Raw genomic sequence first — 20,166 nt, 5'->3', positions numbered from 1 at the left:
AGGCAGCCTAGAAGCTGCTGCTGAGCCTCTCACCAAATTTCCCTCCTGTCTGTTCCGAGCCTGGAGCAGACTGCCCTGCAGGCGCCTGGGAACTCAGGATCCTTCAGCTCTTAGGGGTTGGAGTAAAGGGTCTAAAATCTGCCTGCAGAGTACTGGGTGCAGGTGGTTGCGTTCTTGGAGGCCACCAGCAGTAGTTGGGGGCTTCTGATCTGCCTGCAAGCAGAAGGCCTTTGGACCCAGAATCTATTCCACCGGAGAGGGAGTGGGGACGGAGTCCCAGGCTAACAGCCACGGAGGCTCCTAAACCCGCATACTGCGAACATGGCACCTCTGTCGGAGCCACTGTGATAGGTAAAGGAAGGTCCCGAGAAAAGGCCACCGAGCCTATTATACACTAGTCAAACCCAGCCCTGGAGTGACGCCAGCCTGACTCCGCCTGTCCAGGCCTGGAAGGGGCCTAGGGCGGGGACAGAGGAGGGGCGGGGCAGGCTGGTGAAGGTCCCCAGCACGCTGGTGCCTCCTTCAGCACCGCGGACAGCGCCAGCCCAATGAGTGGGTCAAGGCCAGAAACCGGTCCAGCACTCCAGGGAACACCGGGCACGAACCACTGGATTCGTGACTGCCATGCTGCTAGAAGCAGAACTCGATTGCCACCGAGAGCGGCCCGGTGCTCCTGGAGCTTCTGCCCTCTCCACCTTCAGCAGGCCTCCAGGTAAGAGCCATTGCAACCCACAGGTCTCCATGCCAGGCAGGAAGAAGAGAAGAGACAGAATGCAGAGGGGTGACTAGGAGGGAGTGGCATAGGAGTGACTGCGGAGGGAAAAAAGTACAAAGTGATAGCAGGCAGGGAGGACAGGAAGGCTGCGGGGTGAGCAGTGACCAGAAAGGCCTGGGGCTGGCCTGAGGTCATGTTAGGAAGGAACAGCACGAGGAGCATAAAGGACCCTCAAGATTGAATGCCCCACAGCTTCCAGAACTGCTTTGGCTTGCAGCGAGGATCCCCAGGCCAAGCCTCCCGCTTGAACTCTGATCCCCAGGGCCATTTCATTGCCATGGACGTTGAGAAAATAATGGAGGCATTGTTGGCGGCAAGCCAGATGCCCAGCAGTGTGGAGCCGCCCCTTCCCTAGTCTAGCCACACATGGCCCCCCGCCCCAGTGCCTCTGCAGCAGCTGACACTCAATGGCTCATATCCCGGCTCACCCAGCACCCATTTCGCTCCAAGCTGGTGTTCCCTGACCTTCTCGGAATAACAAGTACAGAGCCACGTGAAGGGATGGCTGCGGGCGCAGGGCTCTTTCTGAGGCAGCAGATGTGCCGGGACCAAGTGGGGAATCTCGTGTCCTTTCATTCACCCTTCCCATTCTGGCCACAGTACCAGGGATGGGGGCAGAACAGGGCAAGTAGAGGAAACAGGAGGGTGGCAGCAACCTGCTGATTCGGCAAACACTTCTAGGGTGTCCCTGATAGTTTCCAGGGCACTACACCCTGCTGGATTCTAGTTCCTACCGGTGACTGCACAGGTCTGGCGCTGTCTCCTGGCCGCGTACTAGGAGCCTTCAGTGAGGGCTCATGCAAGGATAGGATGGGTTTTAGTGAGCTCACCTGTTCGAATGGGAATGAGATGTGGAAATCCAGGGATTGTTCTAATGAGCTGGGGTGCGGAAGTGAGGATAGATCTCAGGGTTTCCGCAGCTCAACCCTTTTCTGACCTAGAGTCTCGGTGTGTTCCGAAGAGGACACCGGATCTGAGGTCCTAAGAATCGTTCCTTCTCTCTGCGCTTGCTCCCGGAGGCAGTTCCAGTGGTGGGGTCCAGAAGTGTCAGAGTTGGGAGCCATCAAATGGAGCTCTTCACAGCTCTGCTGTGGCGTCGTTGCCACCACGTTCCCTTCCTCGGTGACTATCAGGTTGCCCTTCTGCTGACCAGGTGTGGTCCCACTGCTTTCCAGCTCCGGTTCAGAGTCTAAACGCGAGCAAGGAGAATGCAGGCCCCTGCCTGCCACTTCCCTCAGGACCTCAGCCTTCCGGGAGCCTTAGCGAACTTGTTTGGGGCAGGGGTGAGCATCTGTGGGAAGCCTTGAGTGGTTACCGCGCTGTCTCCGTCCTCGGGAAGTGCAAGCCGGACAGCTTCCAGGCACCTCGGTTCCAGCTGAAAGGCTCACGGAGCCTCCAGTGGCCTCCAGCGGCCTCTGGAGCGTCTCTGCGACCCCCGGCCCAGCCCCGCCCCGCGGCCCCGCCCCCCGCTGCTCCGCCCTCCGCGGGCCGGAGGCTTGGCGCCCAGAGGCCTCCCGTGGGCACAGCGCCCAGCAGCGACACGAGTCGCTCCGACGCCAGCTCGGAGTCTCTGTAGCGGTGGCCTCGCCGGACCCAGGGGAAGTTCAGGGTCGGAGGGCGGCAGCACCAGGCACTTGGCCCCATGGAAGCTCGCGGGGAGCTGGACCCGTCCCGGGAATCCGCGGGCGGAGACCTGCTGCTGGCGCTGTTGGCGCGAAGGGCTGACCTGCGCCGAGGTGGGTGCCCGACGGAGAGGCTGCACGGAACAGGCCCAGGGGTCCTCGTTTTTTTGTTTTTTTTGTTTTTTGTTTTTTTTTCTGGCCCTTGCGCGGAGGCCAGCAGAAGTCAGGGTATCTGGACAGGGTGTGTCTGAGGGGCTCTGGCATGGCTAAGCAAAAGCGCCTCAACCTCCAAAGTGTGGGGCCCCCCTGGTGCTATGTTGTGCTGGCATTAGGAGCCCTTGGTGATTCAGGAACGGTTTAGGGGACCCTCTGTAGCTCTGAGCTGACTGAGGCCCCTGAGCTGGAGAGAGCATGAGAAGATGTTTCGGGAATCAGGGAGCAGGGGGACCTCCTTAGGAACCGCCTTCACTCAGTCCCTTCCCCGTTTTCAGAGGGATCAGGGCCGGGTCATGCTGAACCACACATCTCCCGAGTTGAGTCTTAGTTTCTGCACCAGTAGTTTACAGCTAGGCTGGTGATCAAGACGCGATTACAGGGGGAAGGTGGGACTTGTCGGGGTCCCCAGGTTCTTGGTGGTACCAATCTTTTTTGCAGGGCTTTGGTTCTGGGGAATAAGAGCGCTCTTCCGTTCTTTTGCAGGCGGAGAGTATAACCCGATAGGAAGAGGCAGTTAGGCTGGCAGAAGGTCGGTCGAAGCAGGCGGGAAAAGGATTCTATGCAGACTGAGGGGCCAGATATGACCTACTAGCTTATTTATTTATTTTCCAGTGGTTTATGGGATGGATTACCCGCAGGGGCTGGGAGAAAGAGGTGGGAGGGGAGGATGAGAAAGGGAGGGAGGAAGACTTGGTAAGCTATGCTCCAGAGCTCTGGGAGGCTTGCTAGAGCGCTGGTGACTCCGAGGCTCCGCTGGGCCCTCTAACTCTGTGTAGGACACTGTACTGAGACTGGAGTTCCCCATGCAACGTAAGAAAGAGGAGCTCGAGATGGGGGGGGGCTTCACTGGGAGGCTTGACGGTGGCGACGGCTTTTGTAGGAAGCGGGCCTCTCCGCGGTGGGCTTCTTGGCCGAGGCGCTGTCCGTGCCTGGGTGCTGAATTTGCAGTGTATGGCCGGTCCAGCCATGGCACTCTCTTCTGGGTATCCTTACAGCCTTAAGACGGTTCTGGTGGTGCTCTGGTACAGATCTCTATGTCCATACTCGGAGATGTGGTTTTGCTCAGCGCGGGGCAGCTCCATCACAGGCTTGTGGCCCGTGCTGGAGGGAGGTGGGGCAGTCCTTTTCCAACTCCTTCCACCAGTGGAGGCCAGCCTGGAGCCAAGCCGTCTGCAGCTAGAGATGTAAAGACACTGGTGTGGGTGTGACATGAATGGGCCGGGTCCTGCACATTCTTCTCCTTTTTCTAGTAACCCTTTCTACATTACCGGGAACTCCTTATCCTATGAACATAAAGAGACCCTAAACACTTCCCTGGCTCTTGAAAGGCACCTTCAGATTGTTCCCACCTAGTTTCCCTGAGGCCTGCAGTCTCTGGGGGATGAGAACTTAGATGTTAGAAGAATCCGTGGTATAGAGAGTTGAAGTCACCTACTGTGCACCGCAGCTCACACCTGAACAGCAGATCTTTCATACATACATATATACATACATACATAATACATACATATGAAAGCATATGTGTGTGTGCAAAAAAAAAAATAGCGAGTGCTGTTATAAATACCTACTGCCATTCAAGTGAGGACAGCATCCATTTATTCATACCTTGGATGCCCCAGATGGGGCCGCCTGGACAGCCTCACTTTGCTAGAACTCTGCAGAGGGAGGCTAAGATACTTTGTTGATCAAAATCCCAAAGGGTGGTGACGTTCCAAGTGTGGTCTTTGCCCTTGCTAATAAGGACATCTTTCTTTCTTTCTTTCTTTCTTTCTTTCTTTCTTTCTTTCTTTCTTTCTTTCTTTCTTTCCTTCCTCCCTCCCTCCCTCCCTCCCTCCCTCCCTCCCTCCCTTCCTCCCTCCCTCCCTTCCTTCCTTCCTTCTTTCTTTCTTTTTTTACATTTCAAATAATTTTCCCTTTCCTGGTTCCCCTCACCTGAAAATCCCATAAGCCATCTCCCCTCCCCCTGTTCCCCAACCACCCCTCTCCCACTTCCCTGTCCTGGTATTCCCCTACACTGTGGCATCGAGCCTTTCCAGGACCAGGGGCCATCCATCCTCTGCTGCCTGTGCATCCTGGCTTTCCAGATTGCCCCTAGTGAGGTTTTGGTTTGAGGTGAACATGACCTGTCTGGCGCTGGAGACGCTCTGTAGCGCTCCCAGGACAGCCTGCTCGCTTTCCTGCTGCGCACACATTTCTAGACCTGTTTCACTTTGCCTTGACTGCAGTGGGACTGAGGTGCTGCAGGATACAGTACCTGAGCACTACCATCCCTGGGGAGCCGGGAGATCCCCAAAAGTTGATAGGAGATGACAGCAGAAAAGCAGATCCTTGCACAGCCCCGAGGCCTGCAGGCTGACGCCAGCTGACGAAAGGGCCATCCGGCATCGTTTATGGCCCCATGACCTGGCTTATTCTTGTATCCACAGAGATCCCGATGTGTGCAGGCTGTGACCAGCACATCTTGGACCGTTTCATCCTTAAGGCTCTGGACCGACACTGGCACAGCAAGTGTCTCAGATGCAGTGACTGCCACGTACCTCTGGCTGAGCGCTGCTTCAGCCGCGGGGAGAGTGTCTACTGCAAAGATGACTTCTTTAAGTAAGCTGGCTGCCAAACTGCTTTCACAGCTCGCGGAAGAGTAGAAGGAGGGAGGGCTGGGAGAAAACAGGCTGAGAGTGAGCATCATACCTACGTCCCTACCCAAATAGGGCATCCTGGGATCTGGCCAAGCTCAGCATGGAGTTTCCTGTGACTTTTTTTTTATGTGTATGTGTGAGAAGCACATGCATGCCCGGTGCCCTGGGAAGATTGAAAGGGCATCGGATCCCCTGCAACCGGAATTACAGATGATTGTGAGTTGTTTTGTGGGTGCTAGGAATAGAACTCAGACCCTCTGAAAGAGCAATCATTGTTCTTAATCACCCTGTCAGCCGAATCTCTAGCCCGGACAATACTTTTTAGAGTTTGTTTTATAAACCATAAAAGCAGTTGTTAGGTTAAAAAAAAAAAGATTAACCCAAATTTGTAGAATTGTATGAGACTTACTCTCCCTCTTAAAATATGTTTTTGTTCCTTAAATCTCTGGGAAGTGGGAAGCTCGGGTTCTCAGAGTTCAGGGAATTGACGCAGGTAAGGCCGTGGCCCTCTAGACCCATCTTTCCCAACAGCAAGAAGCAGGTTCTGCTGCCCAAGCTACTGTGGCTCTGCCCAGGCTGCAGGGCAGGCGGGGCTGATGGAGTCTTCCTGATCGCGCCTCAGGCGCTGGGAGCTGGCTGCTTTGAGACCCGCTCCAGGCGAAGGAGCCCCTCGGCTGAGTCGCACCCTGTGCATCCATCCTGCAGGCGCTTCGGGACCAAGTGCGCCGCGTGCCAGCTGGGCATCCCGCCCACGCAGGTGGTGCGCCGCGCCCAGGACTTCGTGTACCACCTGCATTGCTTCGCCTGCGTGGTTTGCAAGCGGCAGCTGGCCACGGGGGACGAGTTCTACCTCATGGAAGACAGCCGGCTGGTGTGCAAGGCGGACTACGAAACAGCCAAGCAGCGAGGTCAGTGGGCGGAGATGGCCCTCACGGGTGATGAGGGAAACGCTCAGTCCTGGAGGCTGGGCACGGGGAATTGGTTTGGTGTTGGGAGGTGGGGCGACCCGAAGCCCCAGGCAGACTGCTGGGGGAGCCTACAGTAGCAGTCACATCGGCGGAAACAGGAGGTTGCCCGCTTTGAGAGAATTAGCAGCCCAACATCCTTGACCATGAAGATCTGATTCGCACAAACTCTTAGAATTTGGGGGGCGAGGACCGTGTCTGGCCGCGATGCGCACCGCCGCGGGTTCCTAACGCAGAGCCCGGCTGCCGGCGCTCCGCGTTCCGGGAAGCGGCGGTTCCCACCGGCTCGGCTTTTGCTTGGGAGCCAGGGCCGCACGGGCATCCGGAGATCGACGCGGGGCTCTCGGGGTGAAGCGCGGGGCGCAGGCTAGCGCAGCCGAAGCGGGCTGGCCGGCCTCACCGTTTGTCCCGCGCAGAAGCCGAGGCCACCGCCAAGCGGCCGCGCACCACCATCACCGCCAAGCAGCTGGAGACGCTCAAGAGCGCCTACAACACTTCGCCCAAGCCGGCGCGCCACGTGCGCGAGCAGCTCTCCTCCGAGACCGGCCTGGACATGCGCGTGGTGCAGGTCAGCGCTCCGCCGCGGTCCCCCGGCCCCACCAGGGCCACGCGCTCCGCGGGAAGCCGGGCGGCCACTCACCATCCCTACCCTCCAGGTGTGGTTCCAGAACCGCCGGGCCAAGGAAAAGAGACTGAAGAAGGACGCGGGCCGGCAGCGCTGGGGACAGTATTTCCGCAATATGAAGCGCTCCCGCGGCAGCTCCAAGTCTGACAAGGAAAGCATCCAGGAGGGACAGGACAGCGACGCCGAAGTCTCCTTCACTGGTAAGTTGGCCGCGTAACGCGGGCTGGCCTCCGGGCTGACTCTCTGCGGAGCTCCTTGGTCCTGAGGCGACCGATCGACCGGTTGCAGCTCTGGAATTGTACAATACGAAGCTTCCTGAAGGCAGAGAAGATACTTCCATCCTCCTCCGAGGGATCTCTCCTCCAGGATCGCTGCTTACATTCCGTAATACACACTTCTGTTTGGGGCCATATTGTGACCTCTGTTACTAGCACAGCCTCTGGAACCTTACATTTTCTCATCTATGAAATGAGTCCGCTCCCCCCCACCCCGAGTTGCCCCATCCTGGGCTGTGGCTGGGGTAGCCTTCCTTGGAGGGTGCAGCTAAAGGGGGCTGGGGCAGAGGAGTGAGGGGTGCGGCAGGAAGTTGGCCTAGATTCTGAGAGTGCTGAAGAACTGTCGCTGACCCACTAGTCCTTGTTTATAAAGCAGCCTCCTCTATTCAGGAACCTGTAGTGTCCTGATGGAGGGGTGAGCTTCTCAGCAGAGCTCTCTTTTCTGTTGCAGATGAGCCGTCCATGGCTGACATGGGGCCTGCTAATGGCCTGTACAGCAGCCTGAGCGAGCCTGCCCCTGCGTTGGGCCGGCCTGTAGGAGGCCTGGGCAGCTTCGCGCTGGAGCACGGAGGCTTGGCAGGTCCGGAGCAATACCGAGAGCTGCGCCCCGGCAGTCCCTACGGCATCCCCCCATCTCCTGCAGCCCCCCAGAGCCTTCCTGGCCCCCAGCCTCTCCTCTCCAGCCTGGTATACCCAGACACCAACTTGGGCCTTGTCCCTTCAGGGGCCCCAGGTGGGCCCCCACCCATGAGGGTGCTGGCTGGAAATGGACCCAGCTCTGACCTGTCCACAGAGAGCAGTGGTGGCTACCCAGACTTTCCTGCTAGTCCTGCCTCCTGGCTGGATGAAGTGGACCATGCTCAGTTCTGACCGAGGCCTCCGGTTCCCCTGGTTCTAACTCAGGGGTCTTGGTGCTGCCTCTGGGTGGGCAACTAGCCCCACCCCACGCTGTCCATTCCAAGGACCTCTGAGGGAAGGACAGAGTTCCCAAGGGAGAGAATAGGGGCTGTCGCACTTGCAGGCTCTCTGGCTGTTCCCTGGGGCCGAGGGGCTCCATGGCCTTTCCTTGGACACAAGGGTGGCCTGCCTGGTGGCTGTCCACAAGCCGGTGATTCTTGACCATTTCTTGTAAGCATTCCTCTTTCGTTACCGGCCAGTTCACCCTTGCTGCTATTTCCAACAGGGCAGGAGGCCAGGCGCTACCTAATGTCCTGGCATAAAACAATAGTAACAACTTGCTTCATGGCTTCTGATGGGACTTGGTAGAAGACTGTGCTCGTGTCCTCCCTGGCCACTGACAAAACCTGGGAGCACACCTGTCCTCCCTACTGCTGCCAGCTCTCCCTCCCTGCAGTCTCCAGATCATTCTGTTCTGGAATGTAGTGTGTTGGGGAAGTGGAGCTTTCTGAAGCCCCCTCTCCAAGGTGTAGTCTCTAATTGTGAGAACAATTCCCCTTCTCCTGAGGAACAGCCTCCCTCAGGTGCAGAGCAGAATTGTGCACCATGGATAGACACCATTGCCAAACAGACTGTGGTCCTGTGCAGGGTGTGGGGTGGTTCTGTCAGCCCAGGCCAGGAGATCTCCCCCACTGGAGGAGGCTGGGCTAGGGGTCCTCCCAATACAATCTGTTTCAGACACAAAGTTCAACCATGTGTAACTTAAAATCATTCCTGGAAACCAGGATCTTGGCTACCTGTTGGTTCTGTAAACATCCTGTGACTTTTATTTATTCCCTGGTGATCCGCTCTTTCCAAAACTTCAATAAATTTGTCAGTTTCAGTGCTAGGAGGCCTGTGTTTTTAGTTAGCCTAGAGGGTACAGCTGAGATTGTTGCTGGGATTGGGCGTGTCCTCTCACAGTGTAGCGGTGCTGGAGCAGCTAAAACAGGCCCCTGGTATCAATTTGGTATCTGCTCTCTCTGGTATATTTTCTAAATCACTGAGCCCTGGAAACAGGCATGGGCTTGACTATCCATTCACAGCGGGAGAGGGGACTAGGGTCTCTACCTTCTCCCAGGCCGAGGTCTAGGATGTCCAAGGAGCCACCAAACACAGCAGGGAGTGCCACAAGAAGGCTCCAGAATGACTCAAGTGCTCTACAGTTTGGATTCCAGCCAGTCTTAACTGCCCTGCTAACTTGCTGTGTAACCTAGAGCTAGTGAGAGCCAGTGATGTGACTTCTGTGAACCCTAAACAAAAATGACAGAGCCCTTAAAAGAGATACCTAAAGGTCAGGGCAGGGCCACACACCTGTGAGGCTGACACACGCCACCCTTCTGCAGGTCTTCGGGACTGACCCCTCCTGAGGGTTCTCCTGAGGGAGTCTGGACAGAGTACTAGAGGAGGAGGAGGAGGAGGAGGGGGAGGAGGAGGAGGAGGAGGAGGAGGAGGAGAATTGATTGCTGGTATGAACAAGTGGCTTTCACTAGTAAAGAAAACTGTTGGTGTGGCCAAGGGGAGCTGCTTGGAACTGGGGAATCTGTCTCCCACTCCTGACCTCCACGGAACCTTGGGTCTCTTGAATGGGCATGAGCTGAATGATCCAATGTTTTCAGGCACCTTGTGAATCTCTCCAGCACCCACCCTTCTCACTAAGGAGACAGCCAGGCCCAAGGAAAGGAGGAAGGGGAGAGAGGCAGGCAGGGAGAGTGGCCCGATAGGCTGGGCCCTGAAAAGTGCAGAGAGGAAGGTTAAAGGACTAGCCTTCCTTCTGGCATCCACAGTGCATTCACAGACCTTGGTGAGCCAGGCCTGGGAACTCCCACTACTGGGCTCCTGAACTCTTCACAGAGCTGTCTCCAGAGCCTTCCCACATGATGCACAGGCTGTTGCCCACAGAGAGACTGAGGTCCAGAGTAGGAAGGGTTTATCCCCGTGGGGCACCTGCTGTGGGAAAAAGAGGAGAGCCCTTCCTAGCCCTGCTCCCCAGACCTACAGCTCTATTCTGAACTGCCCGGGACTTGGGAGAATCTGAGTCATCATGCCACCCAGTACAACAGGTGAGAAAAAGCACCCCTCATCCTGCCCCTAGGCACGGTTTCTCTGGGTAGCCCTGGCTGTCCTGGAACTCACTCTGGAGACCAGACTGGCCTCACACTCACAGAGGGAGGTATGCACCACCGCTAACAGACTTGAAGGGCTTTTAAGGACGTGTACTAGTAGGGGGGGTTAGGGGGGTGTATACACTCTTAGGATCTACTAGGCATGGCAGGGGGACGGACCTGTGCAAGGGGCCGAAAACTAGGGTGGAAGAGATGAATTTGAATTTTCTTTTAGGGAGACAGGCACTGAAGAGGCAGCAGCTCAAGCCCCGCCCACCAGGCCAGTCTACAGCCCCGCCCACAAGGCCTCTTGGGACCTTTTAGGCGTTGACAGGTTAATGAAGTGCTAAGCGTCCCCTCGGGCCCTCCTCCGGCCTGCTGAGCCCCTCTGGCTCTCTCCAGCTGGCCTTGTCGATAACTTTAGCGCCCGAAGTAGCAGGAAATGGGGTGGCGCTGAAGGCGAACGACTGAGGTACCGCTCACCTATGCAGATTCCCGAGTGTGCTCACTTGAGTAATCTTGCTTGCCTTAGCTTCCCTATTTGAACAACCGTTCAGGATCGCTATCTAATTATCCTCCCCAGCCCCCAAAGGCCTGGAGACTAGTGGCTGCACAGAAGCACGGATCAGAAACGCGTGTCCCCCTCACCATTCTGCTCAAACTCAAGCCGCAGGAGTCGGAAAGCAGACACTGGCCTCACAACTAAGCCCCTCCCCCCCCCCCCCCCCCCGGCAGGTGTCTGGGGAGGTTCCAGACGTACAGAGGGGACCTAGGCTCCCAGCAGTCTTCAGGCCCGCGGGGAGAGGTGGAGCTCTGCCGGGGGATGATCTAAAGGGATCTACTGCGGGTGGTGCAGGAGTGGGGTATGCATCTGAAATTCTTGGTCCTGTGCCTCGTCTCCCCAGGGCCTGTCCCAGGAGCCTCAGACTCCAGAGAGTTTAAAGTACCCTAGAGGTGGGCGTGGTGTGCTACTGACAGGGACTAGCCCTAGGTAACGGAGAGAAGAGTGTGCAGGGTCCCGAATCCCTGCCTGCCTGTGTTTTGAACGTATCTCTTGATTGATCGCAGAGACGCCCTGCCCAAGGATGGCGTGGGTCAGCCTCATGCCCATCTGCTCATCAGCCCGCCAGCAGGAAAGTCCCATGGGCTTTGGGTGGGAAGCGCAGAGGAATGGTGGGGGCTGGGCAGACTGAGATCACCCACTTGGGCTTTGTTAACTTTTGAGTCTAGCAACTGGCATTGTATCTTTAAAGGGACGAATCCCAGTAATTTTTTAAAGGGGGGGGGCAATTTTACCTACAGGTTTGATGGCACTGCTTGTAATCCTAGCACTTGGGAGGCTTGGGCATAAGGATCAGGAGGTCAAACCCAGCTCCATTTAAAAAATAGCATGTGCCACTTAGTGCCCTGCCTAAAAGGGGCAGGGGCAGTTGATTTCAAGCAACAAACTCACACACACACAAAAAGCTTTTATGTCTTATATGCAAAATTCATACTTAGGACCCCTTCAATCTAGGACACCTGGGGACGTACTCCTCCCCTCTCCCCCACCCTACCATCTGCCACTGGATCAGCCCCCAAGCTGCTCAAGAGGGTTGTAGCTGGAAGAGTCCGGTCCCAGGGCAGCTCCTGTGGAGGAGCCGCTGCGATAAATCAGAGGGGTTTCAAAGGTTCCAGTGTGGAGTGCTAAATCCCAGGGGCTGTAATGATCAATTCTTTAAGCCCATAATTGTTCAAATTACTCTGAGCAACATAAAACATTAATTTTAGGAAATTTAATAGAAAAAAGCTCTTTAAATCCACAGTGAGATAAATGAGACCAATGTAGCCACCTTCTTCCATACCTTGGTGACATTGAATGATCTGAAAGCTATTTACATTTTCATTCTCCTTGGAAAATGTTGACAAGCTTTTGGCCACTGGTGAGGTCCGCTGCAGCATGGGAGGGTCCCCTCCCCCCTAATTAATAGGGGAGCAGTGACTTCATAAGCAGAGTTTTCATCCATCTGCCTGGGCGACCTCAGGTGATGGCTCCCACCCTCCTGAAGCAGATGCAACCGCTGCTCATTTTTTACCATGAAGCCATTCTTCCCTGACCAGAGATCCCCCCTCTTGGCATTTCCAAAGCAGGTGTGACACCAGGAAGCAGCTGCCATGTCTGGACATGTGAATAGAGTCCAAGACCATGCTTGAGAAAGGTCTGGGTTCTGTAGCCTGCAGGGGCAGTGGAAGTGGAGTTGCCCTGACAGATACTACAGAAGACGGACAGCCAGTGCGGATTCTCCCCGTGCTGTCGAGGAGGTAGGAGGCAGGCATTTCTGCAAGGCTGAGTGAGCCTGGCATCTTCAGAGATGGGGCAAGAGGGGTGGGCGTGGGGTACTGGATGCAGCGTGGCTGCCCAGGGTTCCCTGCAAGTCCCACAGGTCCATTACTGATCACTAGAGGTAGGCACAGCTCAAGCATTGTGCTGGTGCCTCTCTCTCCAGACAGTTTTGTGCTAGCTGCACAGTTTCACATTGGGATACGTCCCCCACCCCAGAGGCTAGGGTAGGGGTGGGAGTGGAGATGTGTGATCAGGGGAAATCTTGGAACATGAACATGGAGAACTCTGGGTGGGAACTCAGCTTACTTCTGGTCAGCGAGAGACTGGGCTGGCCCCCTTTGAGCCTCTTTCGCCTCTTCCTTAGCCTCAGTCATCAGGAAGATGCAAATCAGACCACAGCATGTCATCCATACCCGAGGGAGTGGCACTGCACTCTTCCAGTAAGCGCAGCAACCCAGGTACAATTCCACCAAAGCAAACAAACAGCAAAAAATGCCCCAAGTGTGGGGAGACAGGAGCCCAGTGCGTTACTGCTAGGAAATAAAAATGGTGCTGTGGGACTGGGAAAAACAGTACAGAAGTTTCTTCAAAACAATTTTCATCTAATCCAGGCTTAGGTTCACACCCTGCAGAATGGAAAACAGGAGCCCAACAAATACCTGCTCACAGATGCAGCACTGTTCACTGCGGGCAAACGGAAGCAGCCCAAACACCCACCAGTCAATAAATGTATAGCTCAAACTCTGGTCTCCATTACTGAGGGGATGTTTTCAGCTGCACAGAGGGGATGGTGAACCTGTGACCCACACAGGAAGAGGAAAAGGCACGTGACTTCTCCTGATTACATGAACACAAGAAATGTCCAAAGGATCTAATGCAAGTAGAATTTGGGATAAGCAAGGAAGGCTGAGGGACCCAAGCTCAGTTCTGGAAAATGGAATTTCATGGAGCCCAGTGTACAGGAGGAGGTCAGCATTCAGTTTATAGCATCTCATTCTGTTATCTGACTTTTATCTCCTTTAAAAAGAAAGGCTCCCTCCTCTTGCCCCCAGAGCCTGTCTCCCAGTACACGGGCAAACTGAGCAACTGTGAGCTGAGTCTACCCTAGCTTCTCTCTAAGGTGGACCTGGGCCTCATGGCAGAAGACAGTGGGCTCGTTCTAGCCCAACTGGCACCCCCCAGGGCCTAGTCTCTAGGCCATTAGTATTGGGGATAGTTACTCTACCCACACTTAAAGACTGGACTCCCTACAGGTTAGCCTTGACCTTGGAGTGCCCTTCCTGGTAAAGAGACTTAAGGGACCTATTGCCCTTCAAGGGCCTAGTGATCATTTATAAAGTAGATCTCTCCTACGCCCTGGTAATGTCTCCTGGCTGACCCATCCTTGTCTGACCTCAAAAAGGTCAGAGATAGAGTTCTGTGATGTTCTCATGCTCCTGGGAGGGTAGCATCCACCCTTTGGAGAAATGGGTTTGGCAGCCACTTGCTCTGAATGGGAGGGGGGACTTCCTGGATCCTTACCATGGAACACTTGCAGAGGCACTGAAAACCATGGGGCCAATCTCCTTGGAAAGGAGCCAGCTACTGTTATGTCATCTGGGCATCCAGGACTGAGGATGTGGTCTGACCATTTTGTTTCCAGGACAGCACCTGTAGCCAGGCATGTCCCAAACCACTTGGAGATTTTAGGACGTGGAAGCCCTATACTTTCCAGAAGATTCCTGTTTGAGCTAGTCCTCCAGGAAAGATTGCACCCAAGATCTATGCCCCCACCCCCACTCCCACCCTGTGAGTCTAGTAGGAAAAAACTGGGCCCCATACCTAGCTTCTCTGGAGAGGGCTAGCGTCCCCTCCTACCCTCAATGCTTTGTTCAGACCTCCAGCTAATCCCGTGAATGACAAGGTTTAAAATTTAATTAGCAGGTTTCTTTTATGCAAACTCTCCTCATTAAACTAAGTGTCCCATTAGTTAAAATGGAGGACAGCGGGGGTGGGGTGGAACTAAGGCCAGCAGGCTTGTCTGAGGTGTGTAACTGACTGGGAGCTTTCTGCACAGGCGGACCCATTTCTCACCTACCCCAGGCCTTGGCTACCTCTGGTTTGGTTAGAACAAAAGTGATGTTCTTCAGAGGACAGAAGTAGAACTTCCAGAATGGCCAGGCTGTCAAGTGGTTATGGTGTCAGGACCATCTACCCCTGCCACCGGCAGGGTGGTGAAGTCTAGACACCACAAGGCATTTAAAAGTGGTAGGCAGTGCTGCCCCCTCACCTCTGCCACCTGATAAGGCCTCAAGTCACAAAGCTTGGTAGGCACTGTGCCCAGAACTCTCACTCAGCTCCCTCCCCTATGGTTCCAAATCCCAGGGGTAGAAAGAAGAAGGTTGGCTCAGTGTTTGTGGACCCTAGAGCTGGCATTCCCTCAGGAGAATTTGGAAAATACAAAAAAAAATTGGAAAATTAAAAAGAGAGAGAGAGAGAAAGAGAGAGAGAGAGAGAGAGAGAGAGAGAGAGAGAGAGAGAGAGAGAGAGAAACCCTGTCTCCAAAAAACAAAAACAAAACAACAAAAAAGAGGGCTGGATGGTGGTGGCTTACGCCTTTAATCCCAGCACTTGGGAGGCAGAGGCAGGCAGATTTCTGAGTTTGAGGCCAGCCTGGTCTACAAAGTGAGTTCCAGGACAGCCAGGGCTGCACAAAGAAACCCTGTCTCAAACAAACAAAACAACAACAACAAAGAAGCCAATCTCTGTGAGTCTGAGGCCAGCCTGATCTACATAGGAAGTTTCAGGACAGCCATGATTGATTGTATAGAGAGACCTCGTGTCAAAAACAAACAAACAAACTCACACACACAAAAAGAAAACTGTTTCCTTACGAAATGGTCAATGTGGTCACTTCCCTGGTCCCTGATGACCCTCCAGAGCTGTTGGACAGAGCTGGTTTTGGGACTGCCTGAATAGTTAGAGAACGGTGGCAGAGTTGAGGGTGCTCTGGTATAACCCAGGTCTGAGGCCCCCCTAAGGGGAGCTCTTCAGCTTTAGGGAGTCTCTGAAAGCAGTAGTATGAGGAAGGAAGAGAAAGCAGGCAAGCAGTAAGAACACATCCACCTCCTCGAATGCCTCCACAGTTCCTGAATTCATCAAAATAAAGAGTTGGAGAGAGCAACACTCTCCAGATATCCTATGCCAAGGAGTCAGGGAAGCAGGCCTCAATTCCAGGGACTTCATGAGCTTTCCTGTAATTTGGGCATCCATAGGTCTCTAACCTGTTGGTCCCCCACAATTGAGGAGGATAATGTATTTTTTAGACCCAGATATGATCTTGAATAAGGCAGCAGAGTCCTCCAGGGGTTCAGAGGACAGAATAGTGCTGAGCTGGTGCAATTTTTTTGTTTGTTTTTTGTTTATAGTCCTGGCTGTCCTGGAACTCACTCTGTAGACCAGGCTGCCCTTGAACTCAGAAATCTGCCTGCCTCTGCCTCCAAAGTGCTGGGAATAAAGGCATGCACCACCACTGCCTGGCGAGCTGGTGCAATTTTGAGTCAGTCCTCCATGATGACTTTTAACACCACATGTACAGTCTAGAAGCTAAAAGAAGCTTCATGTTTTTTTTATGATCTATTCATTTCTTTATTTTAAATTATTTTTTATTTATTTTGATGTATGAGTGCTCTATCTGCATGTACCCTAGCATGCCAGAAGAGGGCATCAAATCCCATTACAGAAGGTTGCTGGGAATTGAACTCTGGACCTCTGGAAGTAGTTTTAATCACTGAGCCACACTTTCATTCCTTGCGATTTTTTTTATGGTTTTTTTGTCTGGGTGAAAGTAGTTTGTCCATTAACAACAGGTAAGCCCAGAATTCGAGTAACATGTCCAGTGAAATGCTGGATGCAAATTCAGCGACAGTGCGAGATGCACTGCCAGCACCCAGCAGGTTGAAACTAGCCTGTCTCAAACAAGAAAACAAACAAATATTAAGTGTTTAATGAAAGTTAATTACATTACAAAAGTTCCTAACTGTTGTCCTTTTGGAGTCCCCTAAGTCGCAGGAGCCCAAGTATAAGTTTTTCATATAAGAGAAGAAAACATTTTTAAATGTGTCTGTGAGTTGAAATTAATCCCCCACTATAAATGTTTTAAGCAGGGCCTCATGATGTAGCTCAGGCTATTCTCAAACTGAGCCGGGTTTGAACTTCTGATCCCCATCCTCAGCTTCCCAAGTGCTAGGATTACAAGCAGTGCCTCCGAGTCTGTGGGTAAAATTGCTACAACTAAAACATTGTTTGGGTTCTTCCATTTAAAGACACACTATAGCTGCTAGACTCAAAAGCTGACAAACTCAAGCGGGTGGTCTCAGGCTACCCTGTCACTCAGGGCGGCACAGCTGCAGAGAACAGAGGCGGTGTTCACCACTCAGGCTTCACCGAGTGCAGGAGAACCTGGGCTCATTCTCCCTCTGAGCCAAAAAGGCAAGAGGCTGAGAAAGACCTGAGTTGTTCCAGGTGCCAAGCTGGTGGTCCTTTCTTACTACAGCTGTAGCATTTCTAGAATAACAGAACTGCCCAGACTGGCTCCCTTCTGGAGCTGACTGGGCTCCTAGGACAGTGGTGTGGGGACATGCAGGTCCCTATTTGGTACTGAGAACAAATTCTTTTGTTTGTTTGTTGTTTGTTTGTTTTTTCGAGACAGGATTTCTCTGTGTAGCCCTGGCTGTCCTGGAACTCACTCTGTAGACCAGGCTGGCCTCGAACTCAGAAATCTGCCTGCCTCTGCCTCCCAAGTGCTGTGATTAAAGAGAACAAATTCTTAAGGAGCCAGCGCAGGTAGACAGCAAACCTACAAGCCCCTCTCTTCCTAAGACCTGGTGCCTTCCCCAGACCCTTGCAGCTGTGCAGCCTCATAGCCTGGCAAGGCCTGTTGCTGCACCCCATAACCCAGCAGACCACCCCAACCATCCATCGCTTGTTTATAACCTGATAGGGGTGGGATATAAACCCCTTGGCCACCCCAAGGCCCAATGACCCTGCTCTGGCCTCCCAAATCCGACAATATTACAAAGGATTTGTGTCCCCGAGGAATAATGCAGAGTTAAATTACATCCGCTCTGGCTTAAATTTTCATATTCCTATCTCTCATCTCCATAAAGAATTTCCACTCGAAGCTTCATGGGGTTGCCTCTGCCAGCTGCGCGATGATGCTCCTAATGAAATTATTCCTTCGGTGGGAGAGGTAGGCTTCCGGGCGGCCCGCCCACTGGGGGAAAAGGTAAAAAGCCAGAGTTCAAATTATTTATCTCCCTAATAACTTAACAGAGCACATGCATTATGTGTCAGAGGCCGGCAGCTGTCAGGGCCTCAAGCAGCCCTGGCATGGTGTGCGAGGAGGCAGGAGTGGAAGTCATCACAAGGGCACAGCCAGAACAAAGGTGCCACAGTGTGGCAGCTCAGACATGTGCTGGGAGAAGTGGGTCCCTGAGCTCTAACTCCACGTCCTAGGATAGGGGTGGCAGCTTCCTGTAGGTGGCTGCGGCTGCAGCCCCTTGCTACGCACAGACTCTCCCCAGAGGCTGTCAGGAGCTATGGGCGTTAGCAGCTGCAGACTTCCTACCTAGGCCTGCACAGTGTGTGTTCAGAATGAATGAAGTGTGGAATGAATGAAGTGGCCCAGCCCAGGGGTGGGGCAGGAGTGTGGGGAGGAGGGAAGCCTGGAGCCTATCCCCAAAGGACCAGTGGTTCAAACCGAAGGCAGCGGGATCCAAGGCCGCATCAGAGGAGGCCTCTGGGGGACAGCCACCCAGGGAGCATAGGACGGAGAGAGACACGCAAGGCAGGGCGGCTCTGCCCCCTGGCTCATGTCTCCCAGGAACTTTCGCCTTCCTGGGCCTCAGTGGCCATATCTCTGGGCTCCCACATGTCCCAGCTGGGCAAACAGAGCCAAAAGAAACCCCAGGCTGATCCCAGCTCCTCGATTGGCGTCAGCCTGTCTCTTGGCCGATGGCTCCCAGACTGTCACCCCTTAGAAGGCACCAATGGCCCCTTTTCTTGTACTTATAGCCACTTAATCTGTTCGAGCGGATAACCCCCAATATATCTCCAAATATTGATCAGCGTTGGGCTGATAGAAGTTCAAGTTCACAAGGTCTCGCTCTTTGACCCCCAAATAGGGTATGAATCTCAATCGAATAGACTGATATTCACACTTGGCTTCTACACACGGGCCGGAGGCTGCGGGGGAAATCAATGAAGAGTGCAGAAGACTCACGATTTATAGAACACCTGCCATTTTAATATTAGAATAAATGTTATATTGCACAGGGGGAGGGGGTCGCAAGGAAAATATTTCTTAGAGAGCTGTTTCTGTTGGAGAATGATGTGCGCGGGATTTTATGAAGTTAAATTTATAGACCTCATTTAGGCTTATAATTTAAAACTCCTGATGAGAAAGACATTAAGTAGAGTGCTTGGGTGGGGGGTAGGGGCCGGACGAGTGGGTGGGCTCAGAGCTGGAGTGAGTGCTAGCTGGGGCTTGGGGCCAGGAGGCCATCTCTGCCAAGGCTGTGCAGCTTGACATGAGGTCACAGCAGGCTCAACGAGCTTGACTGGGCTGGGGGTCCAACCCCAGGATGCTTGGCACAGCAGAGCCTGGAGGGAGAGCCCACTTGCAGAGCTCCTTACACACACACACACACACACACACACACACACACACACAAGATGGTGTTGGCCATCCTGTGTGTGCACATGGCTATAGAATGTCCAGTCACATGAATGCACACAGATACATGCATGCACACACCTGCTCTAAGTATAGACAGATGCACACGCTGAGTGTGCACCGAAGCGCATGCTCACATACACAGGAGCACACAGAGACATCATATACAGGAAGGAATGACTGTGTACAGTCATGGGTACACAGGCATGCTCCCCTTTCCTTCTGGAACTCCTTCAGCTCTGACCATTCACCATGCTGCTCCTGAGGGGCCCAGTGTCACCCTTGTCAGAGGGACACCTCAATGCCATCAATCAGACAAACATTTAGGGAAGGGTCCTGGGGTCTGGAACCAGGCACTGTTGTGAAGGCCACTGAAAGAGTGTACTGTCAGGGATGGTGCCAAAGAAGGGGGCAGGTGTCACCAAGAGAGCAGCATGGAGGCCAGAGCATCCTTCCACAGTAGCCTCACAGCCTACAGAGGGGATCCACCATGGGACCGTGGGAGGCTGCACCTGGGAGGTTGACCCAGGGTGTCCCTTCAAGAGTTGTCTCTCTGTTGGAGGTTAGTCGAGGTCCTCTTTGGACCCTCGACTTCTTTTTGGCTGTGAATACAGCCCTTACTCCCCCCACCCCCCGCCCCCTGAGACAGGGTTTCTCTGTGTAACCCTGGCTGTCCTGGAACTCACTCTGTAGACCAGGCTGGCCTCGAACTCAGAAATCTGCCTGTCTCTGCCTCCTGAGTGCTAGGATTAAAGATGTGTGCCACCACTGCCTTGCTTTTAAGGGTCCATTCTCCTGCATGTGGTAAAGAGGTTTGACTGTCCATCCTTCTGTGCCTGGTGGTCTGAGCATCTAGGACTATAGGCCCAGCATCTGACTCTGAAATCTCCAAGGGTTAACTCAGGCTCTGAGCTGCTCCTTTGAAGACCCCTGCTAGACCCCTGCATCGAGCTCTAGAACAGCAATCCTCCAA

At 53.9% G+C, this 20,166-nt stretch overlaps 1 protein-coding gene across 2 annotated transcripts; it reads left to right on the top strand.

Moving 5' to 3' along the window:
• The first annotated feature begins 624 nt into the window (after positions 1-624).
• On the top strand, positions 625-7,984 carry Lhx3 (LIM homeobox 3). Of its 2 annotated transcripts, none has more exons than XM_052181070.1 (6): positions 625-712; positions 5,040-5,211; positions 5,955-6,157; positions 6,631-6,782; positions 6,871-7,039; positions 7,566-7,984. In XM_052181070.1, the coding sequence occupies exons 1-6, from the start codon at positions 625-627 to the stop codon at positions 7,982-7,984; spliced, it is 1,203 nt and encodes a 400-aa protein (XP_052037030.1). The 2 variants fall into 2 exon arrangements, with proteins under 2 accessions (XP_052037030.1, XP_052037029.1); XM_052181069.1 differs by lacking the exon at positions 625-712 and adding an exon at positions 2,418-2,511.
• Positions 7,985-20,166: the final 12,182 nt, after the last annotated feature.

Source organism: Apodemus sylvaticus, chromosome 5 (assembly GCF_947179515.1).
Source record: "Apodemus sylvaticus chromosome 5, mApoSyl1.1, whole genome shotgun sequence".
Lineage (NCBI taxonomy): Eukaryota > Metazoa > Chordata > Mammalia > Rodentia > Muridae > Apodemus > Apodemus sylvaticus.
This window is presented reverse-complemented; position numbering and strand designations above follow the sequence as displayed.